Source organism: Caloenas nicobarica, chromosome 1, assembly GCF_036013445.1.
Source record: "Caloenas nicobarica isolate bCalNic1 chromosome 1, bCalNic1.hap1, whole genome shotgun sequence".
Taxonomy (NCBI): domain Eukaryota; kingdom Metazoa; phylum Chordata; class Aves; order Columbiformes; family Columbidae; genus Caloenas; species Caloenas nicobarica.
Window position 1 is genome coordinate 171,912,851 of NC_088245.1, and position 21,891 is coordinate 171,934,741.

The 21,891-nt window shown below is 42.4% G+C and overlaps 1 protein-coding gene across 7 annotated transcripts in view; it reads left to right on the plus strand.

Annotated features, from left to right (window-relative positions):
- KLF12 (KLF transcription factor 12) overlaps positions 1 to 21,891 on the plus strand; it is a 261,886-nt gene that overhangs the window by 97,422 nt on the left and 142,573 nt on the right. For all 7 annotated transcript variants that reach the window (XM_065630125.1, XM_065630116.1, XM_065630098.1 and 4 more), the window contains one exon: positions 1,072 to 1,161. In XM_065630125.1, coding sequence (XP_065486197.1) covers positions 1,096 to 1,161 — 66 coding nt within the window. In that variant the 5' untranslated portion in view covers positions 1,072 to 1,095. The remainder of the gene's footprint in view (positions 1 to 1,071; positions 1,162 to 21,891) is intronic.

Below are 21,891 nucleotides of genomic sequence, written 5' to 3' on the forward strand. Positions count from 1 at the left end.
GAGTTTCGAATGTTGCCTTCCAGACGTGGCTGCAGATAAGTTGGTGGTTGTCAATGAGCCACTTACAAGCAATCCCACGCTGTAGTTGTGCTATTTTAAAAATAGCTGCGATGTCTTTTTATTTCTGTACCTGCTGACCAAGGTGTCTGGATTCGTAAGGTCAGATTCTAGCTTGGGGGATAAAATGTCTTTTATTCTCTCTGCGTTGTCCAAAGTAACTGGCAGCTGAAGGGGCTGGCTTTCCAACGCCAGCCTTGAGCCTTGGCTGGAATAGAAAATTGACTCGGGTTGAGGTCATGTTGGAACTGAAGGCACAAGAGGTTGTTTTGCGTGTCTCCATCCCCCAACAGCAGGACGAGACATTCATAGCAAGGATGTTGATTCAGGGAAGCGCAGTTCTGCAAATCTCCCTTCAGATTGAAGCTCTTGGCATATATTGCCCATTACTACAAGGACAATTCATGTTTCCAACATGCTTTTTTATTTCTTTTGTGTCAGGGGTGAGTACCTGGAGGTTTTTATTGACAGATGCTGATACCTTTACAAGATAATGAATGATACGAAGTCTGAGCAGTTGTCGTGTGTTAATTTATGGGGGGGAGTGTGTGTACAGGCCTTCACTATAACTGCTTTGAATTCGAGCGTATGCTTTCTATAGGTAATACAGAAGTACAAATGTTTTGATTGAAATCAAATATGCCTAAGTATACTGCCAAAAACTTGAAGCTATTTGACATCACTGCTTTTCTTTCCAGTTCTAAAGCAAAGTATTTATATATGTGCACCTGCGTGTTTAATTTAAAATAAAAAAATAGTAATTGGAGATGATTTTTCCCGTGTTGCTTACAAAGGTTGAGTTTGCTTTTAAGGATAACTGAAAGTATAATTTACTATTTTAACAGAAGTAGCTGTTTAACTTGGTAGCTACTCCTTGAAATTAATATTACGTCTTCATTAACTTCATTTCCACTAGAAGAAACTTCTACAATATCATAGAACTAAACCAGTGAATGAAAGCAAATGTTTCTCGTAATATTTTTTTTTATTAACCTTGTCCTTTTTTTGCCTTAGGACATCAGCGCCTTTGAGAACAGAATGTTAATGCTTGATGGGATGCCGGCAGTCAGAGTCAAAACAGAGCTGCTGGAATCCGAGCAAGGGGTAAGCAGAGGTTTCTGTGTGGCCTCACTGCAGCACGCTGGTGGCCCTTCCCGAGCTTCTCTGTGGTTTGCTGTCCCTCCTGTTCTATTGGCATTTTCTTTTTTACGTTTTTCTTCATTTCTGCTGGTTTTGGAGCTTGTTTTCTTGGGAGATGTACCGGTGAGCATTCAGTCTCATGTGCTGGAAGCACAAAGCAAAACTCTGCGGAAGACTCATTGGAATTATCTGGAATAGCTGAGATGCTGTTGGTATGACTTTGCAATTATAAAAGAAGGTGCAGTTTAAAAAAACCAGGAAAGAATAATGGATTATGGTAAAAAAAGCCAAATTCATATGTCTGAAAAGCCCATGCTTGTACTATTCCATTTTCTGTTTGTGCAAAACTGCTTGCTTTCTGATGGAATACACTTGTTTATCGTTATGATAAAAGGACTAGAAGCTTCAGGTGGTTAAAGCTCGTATTGGGTCAACTGCTGAATACAGGACAGAGATCACGAACAGGATTTTGAATGTTTTCCAGAACAAGTGTTTGGCATTGGAGAGGTACATTTTAGGAAATTGAAGACTGCATTTTTGGATACAAATATTTTCTTACATACATGGTAATAATTACATCAGGGATTGTAGATTACTATGAGGGCATCTGTATTTAATGGATTTTATGTTACCATGAATCTTTATTTCCTTGTGTGTATCTTCTGTTATCCCAAAGAATCCAAGCCGCCTCACTTCTTGGAAGACAGATGCCTTCAACAAGCAGAGAGCATAATAGAAGCAGCAATGCTATTGCCATGTAGGGATGGTTTTTGCCTCCTTCTGTTAGTTGGCTTTTTTTCTTCCTGCTATTTTCTCAATTATTTAATTGAGAATTTAAATGATATAGAAGAGAGGGAATTAACTTTCAGGATGACTTAATTCGAGAGACTTGCAAGGAGGTATCAGAATGTTTTTGAGGGTTTAAGTTTGAGAGGAAAAAAAACTTGGCATTTAATGGAGTTCTTGCTCATCTCTTTGCCTTCTTGAGAGCAAGTACCCTCAGAAAATACTCCCAATACAGCATAGTTTGAGGCAACATGAAAGCTGGACTATTGTTATGAGCCATAATGATGAAAAGACAGATCCATTAGAGGTAATTTTTTATACCTTGTGGATGCTTTGCATTATGTCTTTGTATGTAACATAAACCTTTCTCTATATTATTCAGAAGACGTGTTTTATCGGTATTTGCCTTTGTCTAGTTTAAAATAAATTCTATGCATGATGCATATTACTGGGTCCTTTATGAAGAACACTTATTTAGCCAAGTGTGATTTGATTCTGGAAAACCTATTTGGTGTCTTAGGAGCTGGGAGGAAATGAACAATTTATATAGTTTTTTAATTTCCTTAGGTGTTTTTTTAATAAAATTTTACGGACTTCTGTGTAAGCCGAAAATGATGTCATCTCTTTCTTTTCCAGTGACTGAGCCATTGGACAGAGATCTTGGCTTGATTTGGGATTTTATACCCTTTGGTACTAATTAAGTAGTGTCTGGTCAAGAGTCTCTGGCACCTTTACGACTCTTCATTAGGGAACAATCAGTAAATACAAAATGAATTCTCCAGTTCACTAACGGAGGAGCTAGCCATTAGGATGGCATTTTTCCAGCAAACAGCTTAAACTCTAAAGAGTGTTGGTTGAAACAGATGTTTAGCATGTGCTTCAGAGACTGTTTTGAGTATGTAGATGTTGGTAGAGATAACAGGGACAAAGGTTTGAAGGATGTGATTACTGAAGACAGCACATGGAGCTGTTTGGGAAGATGAATATCATAACTGGGAAGAATAGAGTGGGAACTAAAGTCTGATACAAGTCGTATGAATTAGAAATTGTTTGTGTTGTTATGATGCCTAAAGTCCCTAGCGTTGCACCTCCGTTGCAACATATGGGTATGCAGGGAGACATGATTTCTGCTTGGAAAATTTGCAAACTCAGACAGCATTTTGAGTCCTCTGAAGGTAGCTGCCAAAGCCGCCTCACTTAAAATGCTGAACACCAAACAAGACCAGGCAAATTTTTCCAAAACCTGTATGAAGACAGCTGGGTTTTGTGCTGTTCCTGCTTGGTATCTGCTATTTGCTCTGGGTTTACTGCAAGGGTAAAAGTGAGACATAGTTTAAGGGTTATGAAAAGAAAGTTTCCTCTGTGTTTAGAGGATCGTGAAGGCTTTGTCAGTTGTGGAGGAATGAAACCAACGGAGTCTGGAGCACCGGTGGCCCTTGACCAGGGTGGTGAGTGCTGGGGGATCAGAGCACTGAGCTGCCATGACTCGCTAATGAGGCTTTTGGAGGAGCTGGGGTAACATCTGATCTTTTGTGTGAGAAGGGCTACAGGACCACTTTGAATTGTCTCCTGTTTAACTCTGAGCCTGTATTTCAAATAAACATCCTACTGATTTTAAAACTGATCGTGGTGAAGAGCCTCTCACAGCTATACTAGTAGTTACCTGTTGTGAAAGCATGCACCTGATTTTTAATCTGAATTTATCTAGCATAAGTTTCCAGCCCTGTCTAACGACAGCAGGCTCATGAGGAAACTTCCCTTCATGGTGCTGTGTGACGGTTTCATTTAGGCCTTTGGGGGCCAGGCTGTACAACGGGTGGTGAAGCAAGGGGAGTTGCTCCCCAGGTTGCTCTTGTGGTGCCGAATGCTGCCACATGTGATAGCTAAGCAGCCCCGTCTTGGTAGATCCTCTGTGTTACTGCTGATGGATGTTTACAAGGCAATTGCTGCAAAGCTTTATTGAAATGAAGTTAATTGTGGGTTCCAAGATGTGTGCCTACATCTTTTAGGGATACTGAATTCTTCCCTGCAGGACACATGAATGTGTCAACCAGAAAAGGTGTTTTCTAAGTACTTGTGCCTTGATTAGCTGTTGCTTGCGATGCATGACCTCCAAGGTGGGATTCACAGAAAAGACCTTTGCGGGGGGAACATGGATATTGTTTGTCTTCCCCACTGTCCTGACTCATCAAGTGTTGGCTTGATGTGAAAGCAACTGTTAGAGGTGAGTCTAGTTGCTCCCTGGGCAGCTGGAAGGACAACACGCTGGCACTGGGGTCATATCCTCCTTGTGTACCGGTGTGCCCCGTGGCCTTCGTGTTCCCATGGCATCCTTTGTGCTACATGGTGTAGGTGAGGCAAAGATGTGGAGATTTTCTCAGGAGTTGCTTGGTGCTAGCACTGAATTACTAGGAAAGAGCAGGGGCTGGAAAGTACCTATGTGGTTCTGGGTTTGGCTCAAAGGCCACAAGAACCACAGAATCATAGAATACCAGGTTAGAAGGGACCTCAGGGATTATCTGCAAAAGCGCAGTCTAGATGAGATGGCCTAGCACCCTGTCTAGCCAAATCTTTAAACTGTCCAATGTTGGGGAATCCACCACTTCCCTGGGGAGATTATTCCAGTGGCTAATTGTTCTCATAGTGAAACATTTCCCTTGTACCCATTACCCCTCATCTTTCCCATGTGACTCCTTGTAAAAAGGGAGTCTCCGTCTTTGTTGTAACCACCCTTTAAATAGTGGAACACGGTGGTGAGGTCTCCCCTAAGCCTTCTTTTCTCAAGGCTGAAGAAGCCCAGGTCTCTCAGCCTTTCTTCATGTGGCAGCTTCTCAGTCCTTTGATCACCTTTGTGGCCCTTCTCTGGACCCTCTCCAGCCTGTCCACATCTTTTTTGTATAGCAGGGACCAAAACTGGACACAGTATTCCAGGTGTGGCCTGACAACACTGAATAGAGCAGGATAATGACTTTGTCTCTGCTGGTGATGCCCTTGTTGATGCAGCCCAGCATCTTGGTGACCTCCTTTGCCGCAGCAACACACTGGTCGCTCATACTGAGCTTGTTGTCCACCAGGACCCCCAGGTCCCTTTCCACAGAGCTGCTCCCAGCTGGAGATGAGCTACATCCTTGCTTCAAATGGGAATTGTCGTAATGTTAGTATACAATGCTGGTGTGGTGGTTTATTTCAACAGATTACATTACTACGTTGTCATGTCCGTTTTTACTCCAGGGTTTTGATTTATTTTGTAATTTGAGGAGTTTAATGATTAAACAATATGTGTTTATCCTGGGACTTTATTTTTTTAGATTCGTGTGTCTCTTTACAGTTCGTGAACGAGTTACCCACCAACATATTGACTCGAGCAGTAGAAAATACCACTGCTTAGTAACCTCAGTAGAAGGAACAGAGAGAGACCACTGCAGTAACTCGACAACATAGGAATAAAAAGCTCAGAAAGAAGTAACTTTCCTCTTCCTTTGCATCTACTCCACCAAAACAGAAACACAATAGGAAAAAAAAAATACAAACAGCACCGGATTTTAACCCTAAGTTGGTTCTTCACTTATCTTTTCTGGCATATGTCTGGTGAAATGGGCACCACCTGGCCATGTGCATTTCATTCATCAGAAACTCAGATTCTGTGCATTGCTCTGGGTAACCTGGTCTTCGCCTGGTGTTGTCTCTTAACTACATGTGGTAGTAGTAGTAGAAGTCACTCATGATGTAGATGAGCACCAAGGCAGAGCAAATATTGAGCCAAGATGGACATTTTCTGCTGTGTTTGGATACCAAGACAGGCAATCAATCCATTGTATTCCCGTGTTGCTTTTGGTTTTCCTATTGGAGTCCTCGGTATTTTTGCAGGGGAGGTTAAGTGAAACATAAGGTTCTTCTCTACCATCTGTGCATGACCTCCATGGTCTTTAACTTTCTTGTTAGGACATGTGGCCCATGCACCAGTTCCTTCCAGCCTGTGGTAATGCAGTGAAGACAAACCTGGGTTTAAAAGACACCGAATTCAAGCTAGATGATTGTGGGAGAATGGGATATAGGCAGCCTGTAAGGGAGATATGCCTTATGAGATACAGGTTACTGGGCAAATTTGGAGCAAAGAAATATTTACAAGGGAAATGGGTTTTCTCGTTGCTTTGGAAAAAGTTAAAACAGTTCTGCTTTATTTTATCATCACCAATTTAGAATAGTTTAATGATTTTTAGAAGACCATCATCATTAACAAGAACAGATGCTTATTTTTTCCAGTGAACTACTGTCCTTAATTTTGCACAGGAGATTTAATGCAGACTATTGTTTGAGGCTTCAAGAAGACACAGTGCTGCTTTAATGACTTTATCACAAATGAAAAAAAGACATTACATAAAAGATATCACATTGCCCTTTAACAAGGCTTCGTTATTATCTCCCCTACTGTGGAACAGGAGCTAGCATTGCTAATAAATTGGTAGAATTACTTTAGAATCGTGAATTTGCTTATCGTATAATATCCTCCAGTGACCTACAGCTTTAGATCTTTTGGTCTGCAGTAAAATTTTTCTGTGTCAGTAATCAGCTTCAGAGAAGGATTTGGAAAGGTCCCTCCCCATGCAGGTGTACTTCGGTAGGAGAAAAAGTATTCATTCTTTGGCTGTGCCAAGAACTGTACAGAGGCTGGATTAATTTAAATGGTAATATAGACTGGGCGATGGATTTGTTAGCTAATGCGTACTTTTAATAAATTAGGATGGGTAGTGCTGGGTGGCTTCAGTGCGAGGTCTGAAAGTCTTGCTTGTCATTGTAGGATGTGGTCAGGTTTCTGAAAGCTGGTAAATATGTCTGACTTAAACACATGAAATTACGCTTTATGAAGTTTTTGCAGAGTCAGGGTGCAAGCTTTTTGTGAAAAGGAAATATGAATGTGGAACTTATGTCCCACAATTAATCTTCAGATATGGAGAATAACGAACTTCTAATTTTCATCAGCCTTTTTGTTTCCAGATCAGCAGTCTCATCCATTCCTGTGCCTGCATTTTGTCCCCTCAAATCATAATTTTAAGATTATGTATTTTATTCTGAATTCACCTCCTAATTCTGCTTGATCTGTCTCTGTTTGCATGCCTTATCATGGCTGAATTATGAAAAAAATTACTAAAATGAGAAAACCCTTTAACAAGCTAATATTGTTCTCTTTGTCTTTCAACTCCAACCAAATTATCTTGTCTTCTCATGTCTGAAGAATGTCATCCATGCTGATGTTACTATATATATGAACATGTTCTACCTCAGCGTGGGTAATAGTGATAGAAATATGCTTTATTTTCAGAGATTTCCAAAAATACCTGTTGAAATTCAGTTGAGAGTAGTCTCAATAGCACAGCTTGCTTCTAGACTATATGAGGAACTGGTTTACGTTGATTTGTTTAGCTTATATACATTGTTTGTATTATAAGAAAGAGCACTTCTAGTATTTGCCGTTTTAATTTATGAATCTCTGCTTCACTCAAATATTTTTTTTTTCTGAATTATTTGATATTTAGCATGACTGATTTGGGAACACAAACAGCATATGGACAATACACATGTATTGATCTCTTCTGCAAAGAAACTAGCCCTTTGTACTTTCTGTTAGTCTATCTTGCAATAGATGATACTCGTGGAGTGTTATTGAGGTGTTAAAACACAATTGATATGATTCGTAGTTGCTTCACAGTGCCATAAATATATGACATTCTTCAGAAAGAGATTGTCAAGGTCTAATTGCAAGGTGACAATAAACTGTGGCAGATGCTCTCTGTTACCCCCTCACCCTCCCCCCCACCATCCCCTTAGATAGGAAAAAGTGCTGAGGCGGATAAGGAGGAAGGAAGAGAGGCTGAGACTTGCAGGATTGGAAAAAGTTTTAAAGGCTTTACTAATGCTACTAATAAATAGAGAAAATGGTACAAAATGTACAAAACCAATCTTGAATGCCCGATATGGAGTTGGCGTCACTCCAGCGGCGGCGGAGCTGAGAGCTGGCCTGGCTCCAGCAGCTGCAGGGCAGGCACCCAGAAGTCACGGGTGAGACTTCACAGCAAACCAGAAACTGGATGCAGGGATGCAGGGCCTCAAGCCTTGAATCACAGGCACGGGTGGCAGGGTCCTCTTTAGATGCTGCCCATGGTCGAAGAGAGCGAAACCCTCGTGATCTCCATCTTCTATAGGGTGTATGACGTGGATGGGATGGAATACTCAGTTGGTCAGTTTTAGTCACCTGTTCTGTCAGCCCCTCCTTGCAAACATGCCCTTCTCAATTATGGGATGTGTGGAATTCCATCAGTCTTCTTGGCTGTCATAGCAATAAATCTAAACATGGGGCTTCTTCTGCATTCCATTGGTCGCTCTTACCAGTTTCAGAGTGCAGTGTCCGACAAACATATAGCTAAATTCAGGAAAGTGCAGTTACTTAGAAGAACTTAGCTGAAAGGAAAATTCACTAGAAGAAAACTGGTCTTGTTTTTAACAAAACCAGGACAGAGATCAAGATGTGATCCCAAAGACCAGTGAGGACATAACCTACAGGGCATGGTGCAGTGCCATGTGAGATGTACCTAAGGAGATAAAGCTAAGGAGATAAAGCTTCAGCAGTGCTTGGGGAATGCACTTGCAACCCAGAAGGGTGTAAGGCATCCCAGAAGAGTGCACCAGAGCTGTATCAGATTAATTAAGCCAAGTGAAGCACCACAAGCTGATAAATAGTCTGGGTGCTGCTTCTTGTTGAGTGGAAGCTCGCATGAAGAATACAAGGTAGCCATCTCCTACAGCTTGGCTCTCAACCTGGCATTCCTGCTGGATCCATTGCCAGTGACTGAACGACATTGGGGAGAGCTGGGTCAACCGATCACTGATTTAAGAAAGCTCAACCCAACAGGGGAAAGGGCTGCCCATGGTCGAAGAGAGCGAAACCCTCGTGATCTCCATCTTATATAGGGTGTATGACGTGGATGGGATGGAATACTCAGTTGGTCAGTTTTAGTCACCTGTTCTGTCAGCCCCTCCTTGCAAACATGCCCTTCTCAATTATGGGATGTGTGGAATTCCATCAGTCTTCTTGGCTGTCATAGCAATAAAAGGGAAAGGGCTGTGTACATCCGGCAGTCATGCTGGTAGGAAATCATGGGTGTCTTCTGTCTGGAAAGGGGAAGGGTGGGAAGAAGATCGTGGATGCTGCTTTTGGCAAAGGCCTGTAGTTAGAGCTGGTTAACTGCAACTGAAACTATATCCTGAGACAGCTTTACTGCTTCTGGGACCCAAACTACCTACTTGGGGCATGTCTCTGCACTGCTGCCTTGCCAAATACTATTTACAGCATTGCACGTTCCTTACTCCTTTTAAAGCCAGCTCTGATACAGAATAGAGAACTAAGAGGTTTTTTGCACCATGGTTGTAGGAGTGTTTTATTTATTTGGGATTTTTTTCCCCAGGGATCAGACAGAAAAGTACAATAGAAAGGTAATAGATTTAAGACTAATAGGAAATGATAGCTTAATCAGCCCAGTCAGCATGCTCGCTGTCACACTTGCCAGGCAGTCTGTTTGCCAAGTTAACCGAGTTTACAGATAGAAAATGCAGGTGGGTTTGGAAAATGTATGATGCTGTCTGAAGTTCTCACTAAGGGAAGGATCCCAGATCCTCTGAGACTTAATTTGCTGACGGCTGTCTGCCGTTGCTTTCCTTTCCCAGGCAGTTCTGTTGGCTCTTGTAGAGCACTGCAGGGAATCTCCTCCTTGTTCTATCTTCCCTTGTCTGTTCTACGTGAAGTAGGAACAGGGAGATTTTCATCAGTGAGCGAGGTCTTCACTGGGCTAGGCACTATACAAAGGCTGGATATTAGGAGAAAATTCTTCATGGAGAGGGTTGTCAGGCATTGGAACAGGTTGCCCAGGGAAGTGGTGGAGTCACCATCCCTGGAGGTGTTTAAAAGGTGTTTAGATGAGGTTCTTAGGGACATGGTTTGGTGCTAGAGTTGGGTTATGGTTGGACTTGATCTTGAGAGTCTCCCCCAACCAGAATGATTCTGTGATTCTATTATTCTATTCTAAAGAAATGGTGGTCCCTGGATACCTTGGTTTAATTAATCAGAAGTTGTGTTTAGACACTATTTTAGTGAGTATCTTCGGATAATAACGATCATGCCTATTAGGATGGTAGTAGAAAGTCTAAAAGGAGTGAAGCTGAGAAACATATTTTCTCCACACAGTTTGTGTTTAGCTAACACTGCTGTGCTAGAAAAAGGTTTTCCATATCTGTAATAGTAGAGGGGCAGAGAGCAGTTTATTTCACTTACTAAAAAAATTGGATTCTATGAGGCTGTATTTGTAGAGGAGAAGGGTAATATTTTATCTGCAAGACTGGAAAGACTTTCAAAGAGAATGTGCAATATTACCCTGAAATTAGCATAACTTAATATTTTTACAGTTCCATAGTAAAATCATAGTTACACAATATATCATATGTTAAATACATGACTTGATAACAGCTTTGTGTGCCTTTATAGACTGAAAAAATAATGTTGGCTTTGGGAGAAGGAAAGTCAACCCTTTGACTTGAGCATTGTACTGAAATGCATGACACGATTGTAGTTTGGTTGCCTTTTGTCCCCAGTCAATTATTTTGTGAGCTCACCTTGAAGCCAGTCCGCTTTTTGATGATATATGACCTCTCAGCTTGCTCTGCTACCAGAGCTTATGATGGGAGTCTCGTGGAAGATTAATTCAGCTGAGAAACTCTAGTCATAAAGAAAAACAAGCATAGCACATACAAGCTGCATATCTGTTGGTTACTGTGAATACCTAAGTCCACATTTTGTGTTGAAAATTGTTTGTTTATAAGAGATGTGAAAGGTCAACATTTTCTTTACTACAGTAAAAAAATAGTTGAAAATGTAAAAAAAAAAAAAAAGTGAGAAAAATTTCCAGCCTTCCAGATATCTACACTTATCTACACTTACATCATTCCCCTTGATAATTCCCATTGCAGTGACTCTGTGTGTGTTCCATGTTATATTTGTTTTGGGAATCCAATATCCACAGCTTAACTGCAATTTTGATCTAGTTTGCAATGCTAATTGGGGAACCACTGACTTACGGATTTTTGCTCTTTGCATCCTGCCACGAAGGTATTAACACGATAGTCATGGGAGTGCAGAGCTCATACCTCAGCTGGTGTCGAGCACTGTAGTCCAGAGTCCTGTTGCACTTCTACATTGAAAGTAAAACCAGGTCTCTGTTGTTCCATGTAGCACTGCAATGCAGTTCTAAGATAAAGGTGAGTTTTAGGCCTCATGCAAAACATTTATTGGCATCTAAAAAGCCGTTACTCATCTGATCTGGTGACTTGCCTGGTGGGGCATCTGAAGCTTAATTCAAGTTCCAACTGCAGTGGAATTCAGTAGGCTCCAAGTGAACATGGCATGGAATTCAGTAGGCTCCAAGTGAACATGGCCCCTCTGTTCCTATGGAGAAACCATTGAAGGTGAGCTGGGTAATCCCGCTTTTATTAACAAGAAAGCTACCTTGAATTACCTCACATTTACTTCTGCGTGTAATTGTGTATGTAGCTGGGTGGTGCAGACCTGCTGATACACCGTAAGTTCTGCATGGTTCAGAGTTCCTTATTTATAATGATTTCCATTGAAATGTCTCAGTGAATAATTGTGAACCACAAAATCTTTAAATCATTTTGTTGGGACAAAAGTTAATAATTATGTTTCATCTTGTTCTATTCACCGGTGAATTTATTTTTTTTTTTAATGTTAATTAGACACTAATCACTTTTTTATGATAATGGTATCTTGGTCAACAGGGCATGTTAGTATGAGAGAAATGGAAGTGTCTGGGCTCCAATCCTTTCTGTTTGTTTTACAGAGTCACAGAATGGTTGGGGTTGGAAGGGACCTCTGGAGATCCTCTAGTCCAACCCACCTGCTAAAGCAGGGTCACCCAGAGCAGATCGCACAGGAATGTGTCCGGGCGAGTTTTGAATGTCCCCAGAGAACGAGACCCCACGACCTCTCTGGGCAGCCTGTTCCAGGGCTCTGGCACCCTCAAAGTAAAGAAGTTTCTCCTCATGTTCAGATGGAACCTCCTGTGCTTCAGTCTGTGCCCGTTGTCCTCATCCTATCATTGGGCACCACTGAAAGGAGTCTGGTCTCATCCTCCTGGCACCCACCCTTAAGATATTTATAAGCATAAATAAGATCCCCTCTCAGCCTTCTTTCCTCCAGGCTGAACAGACCCAGGTCTGTTCCTCATAAGAAACATGCTCAGTTTTGGCTCAGGATTAAGTGAAATCTTTCAATATTCCTGGTTCTCACTTGGATGATTGCTATGCTTTCTTTCTTTAAGGACACTGAGATACTTGAGGTGAGAAGTACTGTGTAAGTGTGCGTTGTTATTTTTATTATATACTGGCTACCTTAAGAAAAATAAGCACAAGCCAGTATAATTCAATAATTTACAGTATCACAGAACACTTCAGCAGCGTGAGACAAATGCCACTATGTTAGGATAGTACCAAAATTATTTTAATCTTTGTTGTTTGTTATGAGAAGGGATTACCTCTAGTTTTCACTAGTTTGTTGATGTGCTCTTAACTCTTATTTTCTATTTGAGGTTGCCTTATAAATAGTCTTTTTAATGTATATTTTACTCTTGTTCTGTATCCTGCTGGGGAGTACTGAAAGAGCTGTATATTTTTAAGCATTATTGGCTTTTTTCCTTATTTCTCCCTGTGGAGATGAACCCTTACATAAATTACTTTAAGGATCCTATTTTCTTGATTTTTTTTTTTTATTTTTTTTTTTTTTAAATTCTACTTCTTCACCCCTCTCCCTCCACATTTTGTTTCACACTAGGAGAATGAGTATTTAATAAACTGCTAATTAGGCATATCTGCTTTCACAGATGTCCTTTTATGTATGTTGTTATTGCTTGGTTGCATTGCTTAAACACACCAGAAAATCGTAAGAACCACAGGCAAAAAAGCCAACAGCAATGAAAGGTGCGGTTCGCCCTCCCCTGCCTGCACAGGTCGCTGCCCCTACTTGCCGTTGCCCGAGGATGGAGCCCTGGCAGATGAGGACAGTGAGGCCCATGGCAGCTCCACCTGGGCCACCCCTGGGATAGAGCCCCCCAGCCCATTGGGGTGGGCAGGGAGCGAGGGGCTGGCAGGGGAGCTGGCTCTGGAACCTTCAAAGTAGTTTCTCCTCATGTTTATGTGGAACCTCCTATGCGGGAGAGGTGCTGGGGATGCGATGGAGGGAGCACAGCAGGTCTTCCCAAGCAATGCTTGTTCATGGAAACGCTGGTATCAGATCAGCCTCCCCAGCCCTGTCTCCTCCAAATGCCTTTGTTCCCCTTCTTCCTTGGAGGGACACGAGGCACGTGGGTGTCACCTGCATCCCACCTCCTTAGGCTGCAACAGTAGCCTGCAGTGCCCCAGATCACCCTTCTGGAATTTTCTGAAGAGGAGTACACCATTCACTTGCTTCTAGTCATCAGGGATCTTCCATGGTCTTCAGCACCTTTTAAGCATGGTAGAGAAGGGTTGTGCAAGGGCAGCCCGCTGTCCCAACATCTGTGCATGCAGGCAGGTGGGTCCCATGGGCTTGTTTGGGTCAAGTCTTCTCAAGTAATCCTTGGGATTTGGTCCTCATTCATGAATGGTGGTTCTTCTCCTTGAGCCCTGTCTCTAAGCATGAAAGCTGTGCTGGTGAAAGCTGATGCAGAGAAGGCAATGGAGTACCTTGGCCTTACCAGTGTTCATTGTCAGTAACTCACCCACCTCATTTGGACACCAACCCACATTTTCCTTGTCCAGTCTTTTGCTGCTGATATAGTGGTGGAAGCTCTTGTTGTTGCCTTTGATATTCCCTGCAAGTCTGAACTACAGCTAAGCTTTGGTTTTCCTGACACCACCCCTGTGTGCCTGTATGATATTTCTGCGTTCACACTTCGTAGGCCATCCCTACTTGCTCCTCGTGCTATACTGTCTTTTTGCACTCGAGCTCCATCATGTGTTCTTCATCCGCCAAACTGGTCTCCTGATACTTCTTGCTCTTCTGAGTAGTGGGATGCACTAGTCTTGCACGTTGTTGTCCTTAAAGATCTTCCAGTTTTCCTGTGCTCTGTGGCCCTTTTAGAGCTACCTCCCATGGGATCCCACTTGGTTTCCTGAAAACTTCTGCTTTCCTATAGTCAAGGGTCTAGATCAGGGGTTTCAAACTCATTTTCACCGGGGGCCCCATCAGGCTCACAGTTGCCTTGAAAGGGCTGAATCTAATTTTAGGACTGTATAAATGTAGGAGTTTGACACCCCTGGTCTGGATCAGTGTGGGCTAGGTCTCTGTTACCATCTTTCTTTTCTTCACTTTCCTCAGAGTCTCAAACTCTGTTACTTCAAGGTCATTACACCAAAGCTACCACAGACAACCACAGCTCCAGCCTGTTCTTCCTTTGATGCACAGTAGTGGTCATTTTGGTTTTATCCATATGAGACTGTATGAGAACACCAGAGTGACCACCGTGGACCAGATAAGAGGTTCTTCTTATCCATAAAACAGCAACTTGTAGCACGTGCCTATGGGAAGCGTAAACAAAAAGCAAACATACTACTTCTTGCAGGCTCTCCAGTGTCTGCCGGTTTACAGACTGGGGACCAGGTGAGCAGAGATTGACCTTTAGTGTTTTGAGCTCTCGGAGCTCTATGGAGATTTTCCTCCTCATCAGAGGTTGCGATGCTGGTTTTGAACTGTAAAACATTGCACCTGCCTCCTGCCATCCTGAGACTATTATAAGAGCGTAAGATTTAATGATATAGATGGCAGTGGCAAAGAAAACATTTCCTGTGGTACACTCTTGATTTATTTTCCCATTAGTCATATGAGAACATAGTGGTGGATTTTTAGGGAGTCTGTACAATGAGGTTTCTGGGGAGGGCAGAGCTATGGTGTTGACCCTGAAGGAATGGCAGGAAGATGTGCCAGGGGAGGTTTAGGTTGGACATCAGGAAAAGGTTCTTCCCCCAGAGGGTGGTGGAGCACTGGAACAGGCTCCCCAGGGAGGTGTCACGGCCCCAAGCCTGACAGTGTTCAAGAAGAGACTGGACAAGGCCCTCAGACACGTGGTGTGAACTGTGGGGTTGTCACATGCAGGGACAGGAGATGGACTCTGATCCTTGTGGGTCCCTTCCAGCTCAGGACATTGTATGGTTCTATGACCGTGACATGAAAAAGATTTTATGTTTGACTACTGGGTATTGTGGAACAATGCTGTCTGATAACTTCATGGGACTATAAACCTTGTGTTTAATAGGTTACTTAGGGCTTGTGTGCTAATATGTCATTGTATTGTTGAATAAAAAGCAGATAAAGTACTGACGTCATTAATGTCTTTCAACAAAAAAAAGCCCCCTGTGGAAGCAGTAGTGGTCTACGCTGTGGTTTTCATGGCAGAACATTGGTTTGGGAAACTCCTGTCCACTGTTAACTCTTCTGTGGTTGTGCCAGTTCAGACATGTGCAGGGATGTGCTCTAAACCAGAAAAAGAGGGTAAAAAAATCAAAAACACCTTAAAGAGTTTTTATCTCTAAATTCAGGTTGTTTCACAGATCCAGCTTAGAGTATCGGTATAAACTGATTTAAGTGTTAGATCTGCAACGTCCATGGTTCTGTATGGTCTGCAAGTTAAAACATGCTGTGCAAATGTGGCACAGAAAATATTATTGATTTCCATGATAGAAAGCTTTGAAAATAGCAGATAGAAACAGAATAGAAGCCAAAACTATTCTGGTTGGCTTCTGACTTTTATTCATTTTTACAGGAAAAAAACCCTACAAAAATACAGAGTGGAAAGGTAAGTATTACTTACCTCTGCTTTTGGAAAACAGTTCATAGTCTGGCTCACTGAAGCTTGAATTTGTTTCCTTTGTTGCTATATTTGTTAGTTTTCATGGATGGATTTAGACTGAGTGACTTGTCTGGAACATGAAATACACTTTTTTCCCGAATAACCATTCAGAGTATTGATGGGATAAAGTGGCAATTTAAGACAGCTGTTAGCATAAAATAAATAAACATGTTGTTAGTATTGAATACACAAGCATTAATTTATTCCTGGTTTAAAATTCCATAAATGCTTCTAGCCTATCCAAGAGGACTGGAGTTTCATCCCACTTTCACTGCCTGGATTGGGACCTTACTGTTGTCAGAAAAGGATCAAATATTTATCGAAGGCTGAACAATAAAATAGCTGGCTTATCTAGAAATAGGGTAGCTTGACATGGATTATGGAGAAACACTTAAACTGATATTTGCAAGTTCCTATCTGCAAACCCCAAGTTAAGAAGAAACAAATGGTGCTCAAAATAAAGTAAATCCAAGTCACATACTCAGAGTATCTGGTCCACAGTGGGAAGCATGTTGTAGGGTTTTTCTTGAAAGGTACTGAATATTCAGCATCCAGCAGAGAATGTAAATATCTGCTTAATTTTTAAGAACAGAAGGACTTCTGTTACTTACTCATGACACCTACTTGGGACCAGGGTAGCATGCAGGAATCTTAAATCTATAAAAACTGCTGCTATGATCCTTAGAATCATTGGGGTGTATAAAAATCCTTAAAATAAATGGAAGAATTTAACTAGATTAAATTTCCTGGCTTTTTAAGGCAGAATAATATATTACATGTCTCTTCCAACTGAAATGATTCTATGGTTCTATGATATTATACTTGTTCTTAATTTTGTTTTAACTCTACTATCAAACTAATACGTTTCTATTCCATCCTATAACACAAGATTATTTGTGAAAAAGTGAATTTTAGATATTCTTCATGGACTAATTTTATTCACATCAAATGGAGGGATGTTGTGAAATGTGTACGAGACAGTGTGCATTGTTGGTTGTGTACCCTGATGTTTTAGTATGTACCTTGATTCCTTTTGAATAATTTATAGAATGTATAATCTCTAAAAAGAGAGATGTTTTTTTCTTGTTGTCCAGTAGCTATGCTAAAGTAACTTTCTGTTGAAAAGTTCTGCATGTAGTATCAGTAGATGGATTCAGCTTACTCTGTTGAAAGGGAAAAAATATATTTTTTTCCTTAACAGTTATTCTTTTCGTGTAAAAGACACATGACATAGGTCAGTAACTGAGCCTTTTGTGCCTGAGAATTGCTCTTTCCATCAAGCCTGTGTTCCTGACCAGCAGCTCTGTCCTGCAGAAGGTGTTTGCCAGAGAACAAGATTGACTGCACAGGCCTGTGGATGCCAGATGCGGTTTAATGAAAAGCCCATGTGAAGGAGCGGGGCATGGACGGTGATGGCATGGCGGAGTGAAGAGGGACCGGTGATGCTCGTGGTCCTCAGGAGCTGGAAGGAGGTGCAGGGATGGAAACTCAGGGTTGGAATGGGTTGCCATGCCAACTAAGTAATTTCTCCAACAGGAGAAAACTGTTAACAAATAACTGCTGAGTGGGGGGTTTTAAGAGGAAAAATGCACCCTGTGAAAAATCAGAAGGTTACATTTTTGATAAATCAACCTTCGCCATCCCCATATGAAGTCCTGTGCTGAGCATCTCTGTCGCGGCTTCCCGCCCGCCCTGTACCAGACTCTGCGGTGCCCGCCCCAGATCTGGGCAGTACTGGCCCACCCTGCGGTGATGGGGGCCAGTGCTGAGCCCCCAGCCCCAGGCTGACCCCAGCCCCACGCAGGTTGTTCCTCGAGCAGCTATGAAAGCCAGGTGAGGGTTTCACGAGTCCTCGTAACTGTTTTGAGTCTTCCTTTTAAACCACTGACTAGCACACTTACTTTTTGTCTTCCCTATCTCTTCTAACATAATGAGAACTTTTAGCACTGGCATTTCTTACAGATATTTATCTCTAAGCCCTCATTAGCCAGGTGTCTGGAAGGTGGACATGTGCTGTTTGCTGTTGGTCGGTAGCTTTGTGGAACCTGACTTTAAAAAGAGAGGGGAAAAAATAGTCAGCGAAGCTTTATCTGAAATGCTGAATTTTTGCCTTGCTCGTGCATTGAGGAGGAATTAGCAGTGCAAGGCATTGCTTTACTTCCAGTGTTCGGCTTGGACCATTAGATGTGTTCAGAGCAGTATTCCTACCTGTGGGGTTTGTGCACTTAGGGTATGAGCTGTCTCTGGGATGTGAAGCCGCTGAATGGTGTTAGTACGGAGGATCCCTGGGTAAATCAGCCTCTGCTGAGTTCTGTGCTGTTGCATCCAGGCTGCTGCTGGGCCCCACCATGCCCAGCTCCTGCCCCCACCATGCCCTTGTCCTTGTGTAGATGGCTTGTGTTCCTTCTCTGCCTTCTCCCAACTTCCCTATTGCTTCTCTTGCAGACACACAAACCTCAGGGCAGCAGCTAACAAGAGGCTCCCACCTGTCTGTGCTTAGGTTTTAAACTAAAACCTCTGCTTTTTCTGGCAGGGTAAGGCATCGCTTTAGCAAACTGGCCAAACACAAGAGCGCGGTGGCTTCTCTAGACTTGCGCTACCAGATGGGCGAGATGAGTGCTCACCAGTCTTAACAAGATCTAATGCTCCTTGTAGTAATAATTTTACCATTACTTGTAGTGGAGGCTAGGTCAGGCTTTGGAAGAGGTTGTCCCGTTCCTTTGCTCTTCTCACCCCCTCCCTTCCCCAACTCCTCAACTGCCGTCCCTGAGCTGATGTTGGTACCCATGGGATCACTTGGGGAGCTGGTTCAGCTTGCCACTCTGGCATAAAAATAATCTGAAGCAAAAAAAGGCAATAATTTTGGCCTTCTGAGGAGCCAAGCAAATGCCAAAGCAGATTTGAAGCAAAAGAGGTGTGCATGGAAGCGGAAGGCTGGCAATAAATGCTTGATATACTCTAGCCTAACTCGTGAGTCGTGCTTATAGTCATGCCACGTGGATGAAACATGATTTGGGCTTCACCATGCAGTTTGCAGGTGCTAAACGAGTGAACAGGGCAGGTGTCTTGACTCGAGCAAAGGGCAGCTAAGTGACATTACATGAAATAGCAGAGCCACACGGCAGCACAGCCTGCCCTTGTTAGGGTGATACAGAGACTTCCTTGCAACCCTGTTTTTCTCACAGACTCTGCTGCTGGGTTCTTTATTTCTGTTTTTCAAGCTGTTTTTCTGAGCATGAGGGATTGCATATGCAAAAGAACCTAGAGAGCTGTGTCTGAGGGTCATCTTTTATAGACCCTCTGTGTTGCCTGTGCTGTTTCTGGGAATGGGGTACATCAACCTTTTGAGCCACACAAGGACTTGGCAGGATCAAGGCCTTTCTTCATGAGGGTGATGTATCTACATGCTAGAAATCTTGGGAGCATGTCTTGCAGAAAAAAAAAAAAAAGGCAGTACCACAGATCTGTTAAGATTTATTGCATCATTACCTCGCATGAAACAGTAAGATTGTCCTGGCATGACTGAGCAAAAGCAATGATGTGAGGGTATCATTATTTATTTTGACGCCCTACTGATTACCCCCAGACATATCCGAGAGCCAAGGCATCTTCAGCAGCGAGGTCCGTCGTTTCACATAGTTTTAAAAACAGTAATTTCAATGAGGGAAGCTTGGTCTACATGATGTTTTTTTCTTCAGTATATTCTATAGAGGGGATGTGTTTGTCCATGAGTTAGTGAGACTCTGTAAGTGGGAATGGTTTCTCCTCCTGGCTTCTATTTACTCCTGTAAAACCTGACAGAAGAGTCCCTGAGCAGATGGCTTGCAAGTTGACACTGAAGAAGCATGAAGACCTGTCCCTTTCCTTACAGACCTGGAGGAAAAACAAACTCCACACAATATATTCCTTCTGAGTTACTGCTGACTGCAGGAACAACAGGAGACTGCACAGCTCAAGCTCAAGAGACATCCTATGGCATAATTCTATTTGGTCTACAGGCATAGGATTTATTATTATTATTACTACTACTACTAATAATAATAATAACAATGTTAGTGGGTTCTTAATATGTATCCCAAGAAAGGAAATTGAAATGAAAAAGCTCCCCATTTTTATATGAGGAGCTTTGTAATCTGGAAGTGATACACCAAACATGAAATTACGACGTTTTAACTTGGATAGAGCCTGGTGTCAGTGGAGCAGCTTAAAAGTGAAGGTCATTGGCTAATATCAAGAGGTGGTTGATCAGATGAGCTTTTAAAAATCAGTGATCAATATAGATAATACAGTTATTGGTTGGACATTGTTACTGTTTCATACAGCATAAAGGTTGTGAAGCATTTGCAGCATCCAGAGTTTTCAGTGTGCATAAGACTGAGACTGTTCCCATTATGTGTTTCTTGTTCTCAGTATTTTGTTTATCTGTAGCATGTTGGTGTGTTTTATAGACATTTCTTAAAATCCACTTACTAATTTGCTCTAAGCCAGGAGTGTCAAACACATTTTCGCCAGGGGTCACATCAGCCTCGCAATTGCCTTCGAAGGGCTGAATGTAATTTTAGGTAGGACTGTATAAATGTAGGAGTAGTTACATTTATACAGTCCTAAAATTACATTCGGCCCTTTGAAGGCAACCGTGAGGCTGATGTGGCTCTGGTGAAAATGAGTTTGACACCCGTGCTCTAGGCAAAAAGTGCCTAAACCGAAACTTTCAAAAAAAACCCCTCTTCATATGAGATACAGATAAATGTATTCATTATGGTCCAGCCTCAGTTAAAGGCTCAGTCTAATTTTGAATTCAGAGTGTGTCTCCTCCCAGGTAAATCATTTAGTTCACTGCTACCCACTACTTCAAACCTGACCTTGAGGAAGTGAAAGAACTTCTCATCATTCTCATAAGCTCAGACGGGAAAGAAAAAAAAAGGTCGGGCTTTGCTGGGCCAAGGAAAGCACTCTAGTCACGAATGCCCCAAACATCTTAATCTGGTCAGTTTTTAGCTGGAGAACCTTATCTCAGTTCAGCTGTCAGGGAAGAATGTATGGAGGAGAGTTTATCTGGGCTAACCAGCCCGTAAGTCAGTAAAGAATTTGTAGATGGAAAACAACTGCTTCAGTTGTGCCCTGATAAGAACAAGAACCTTTTGCAAAATACAGGTATTAAATTTGTTGCTCTTTTGGGTGAGAGTGAGATGAATGCTGCACTAGATGATATTCAAATGAACTTTGTGTCTCTAATAGGAAAAATTACCTTTGTGTCTAATACGTAAGGTCTCATCTTTACCGTGTTATACTGACCCCCGTGTCATGTTTCCTCAGTCTAAAAACAAAAACATGCTCAAGATCTAACCACCAACCCTGCATATTTCACTATAGTTCTTAAATCCAACTACAGTTCTTGTCTCTTAATACTTCAGCCCCAGCATAAATGTGGTGTAGATCTGTCATCCTTGATTGATATACCTTGGGTAACTTCAATGGCAGGGTGTCATTGGGAGGTGCTGGGACAAATGGTGAGACTGAGGGAGTACCTTGGTCTCCAGAATTATTCTTGCTGTGTGGTACCTGCTGAATCCTCAGCCACTGGAAAAGCCTCACCTTCAGCTTGTGGAAGCTGAGCGGTGTGAGCCCTGCCCTGGCACTGTGAGAAGCTCAGGGTAACTGGGGAGCTCAGCTTAGGCTGAGAGGGGATCTTATCAATGCTTATAAATATCTTAAGGGTGGGTGTCAGAAGGATGGGACCAGACTCTTTTCCGTGGTGCCCATTGACAGGTTGAGGGGCAACGGGCACAGACTGAAGCACAGGAGGTTCTGTCCGAACATGAGGAGAAACTTCTTTACTTTGGGGGTGCCGGAGCCCTGGAACAGGCTGCCCAGAGAGGTTGTGGAGTCTCCTTCTCTGGGGACATTCAAAACCCGCCTGGACACATTCCTGTGTGATCTGCTCTGGGTGACCCTGCTTTAGCAG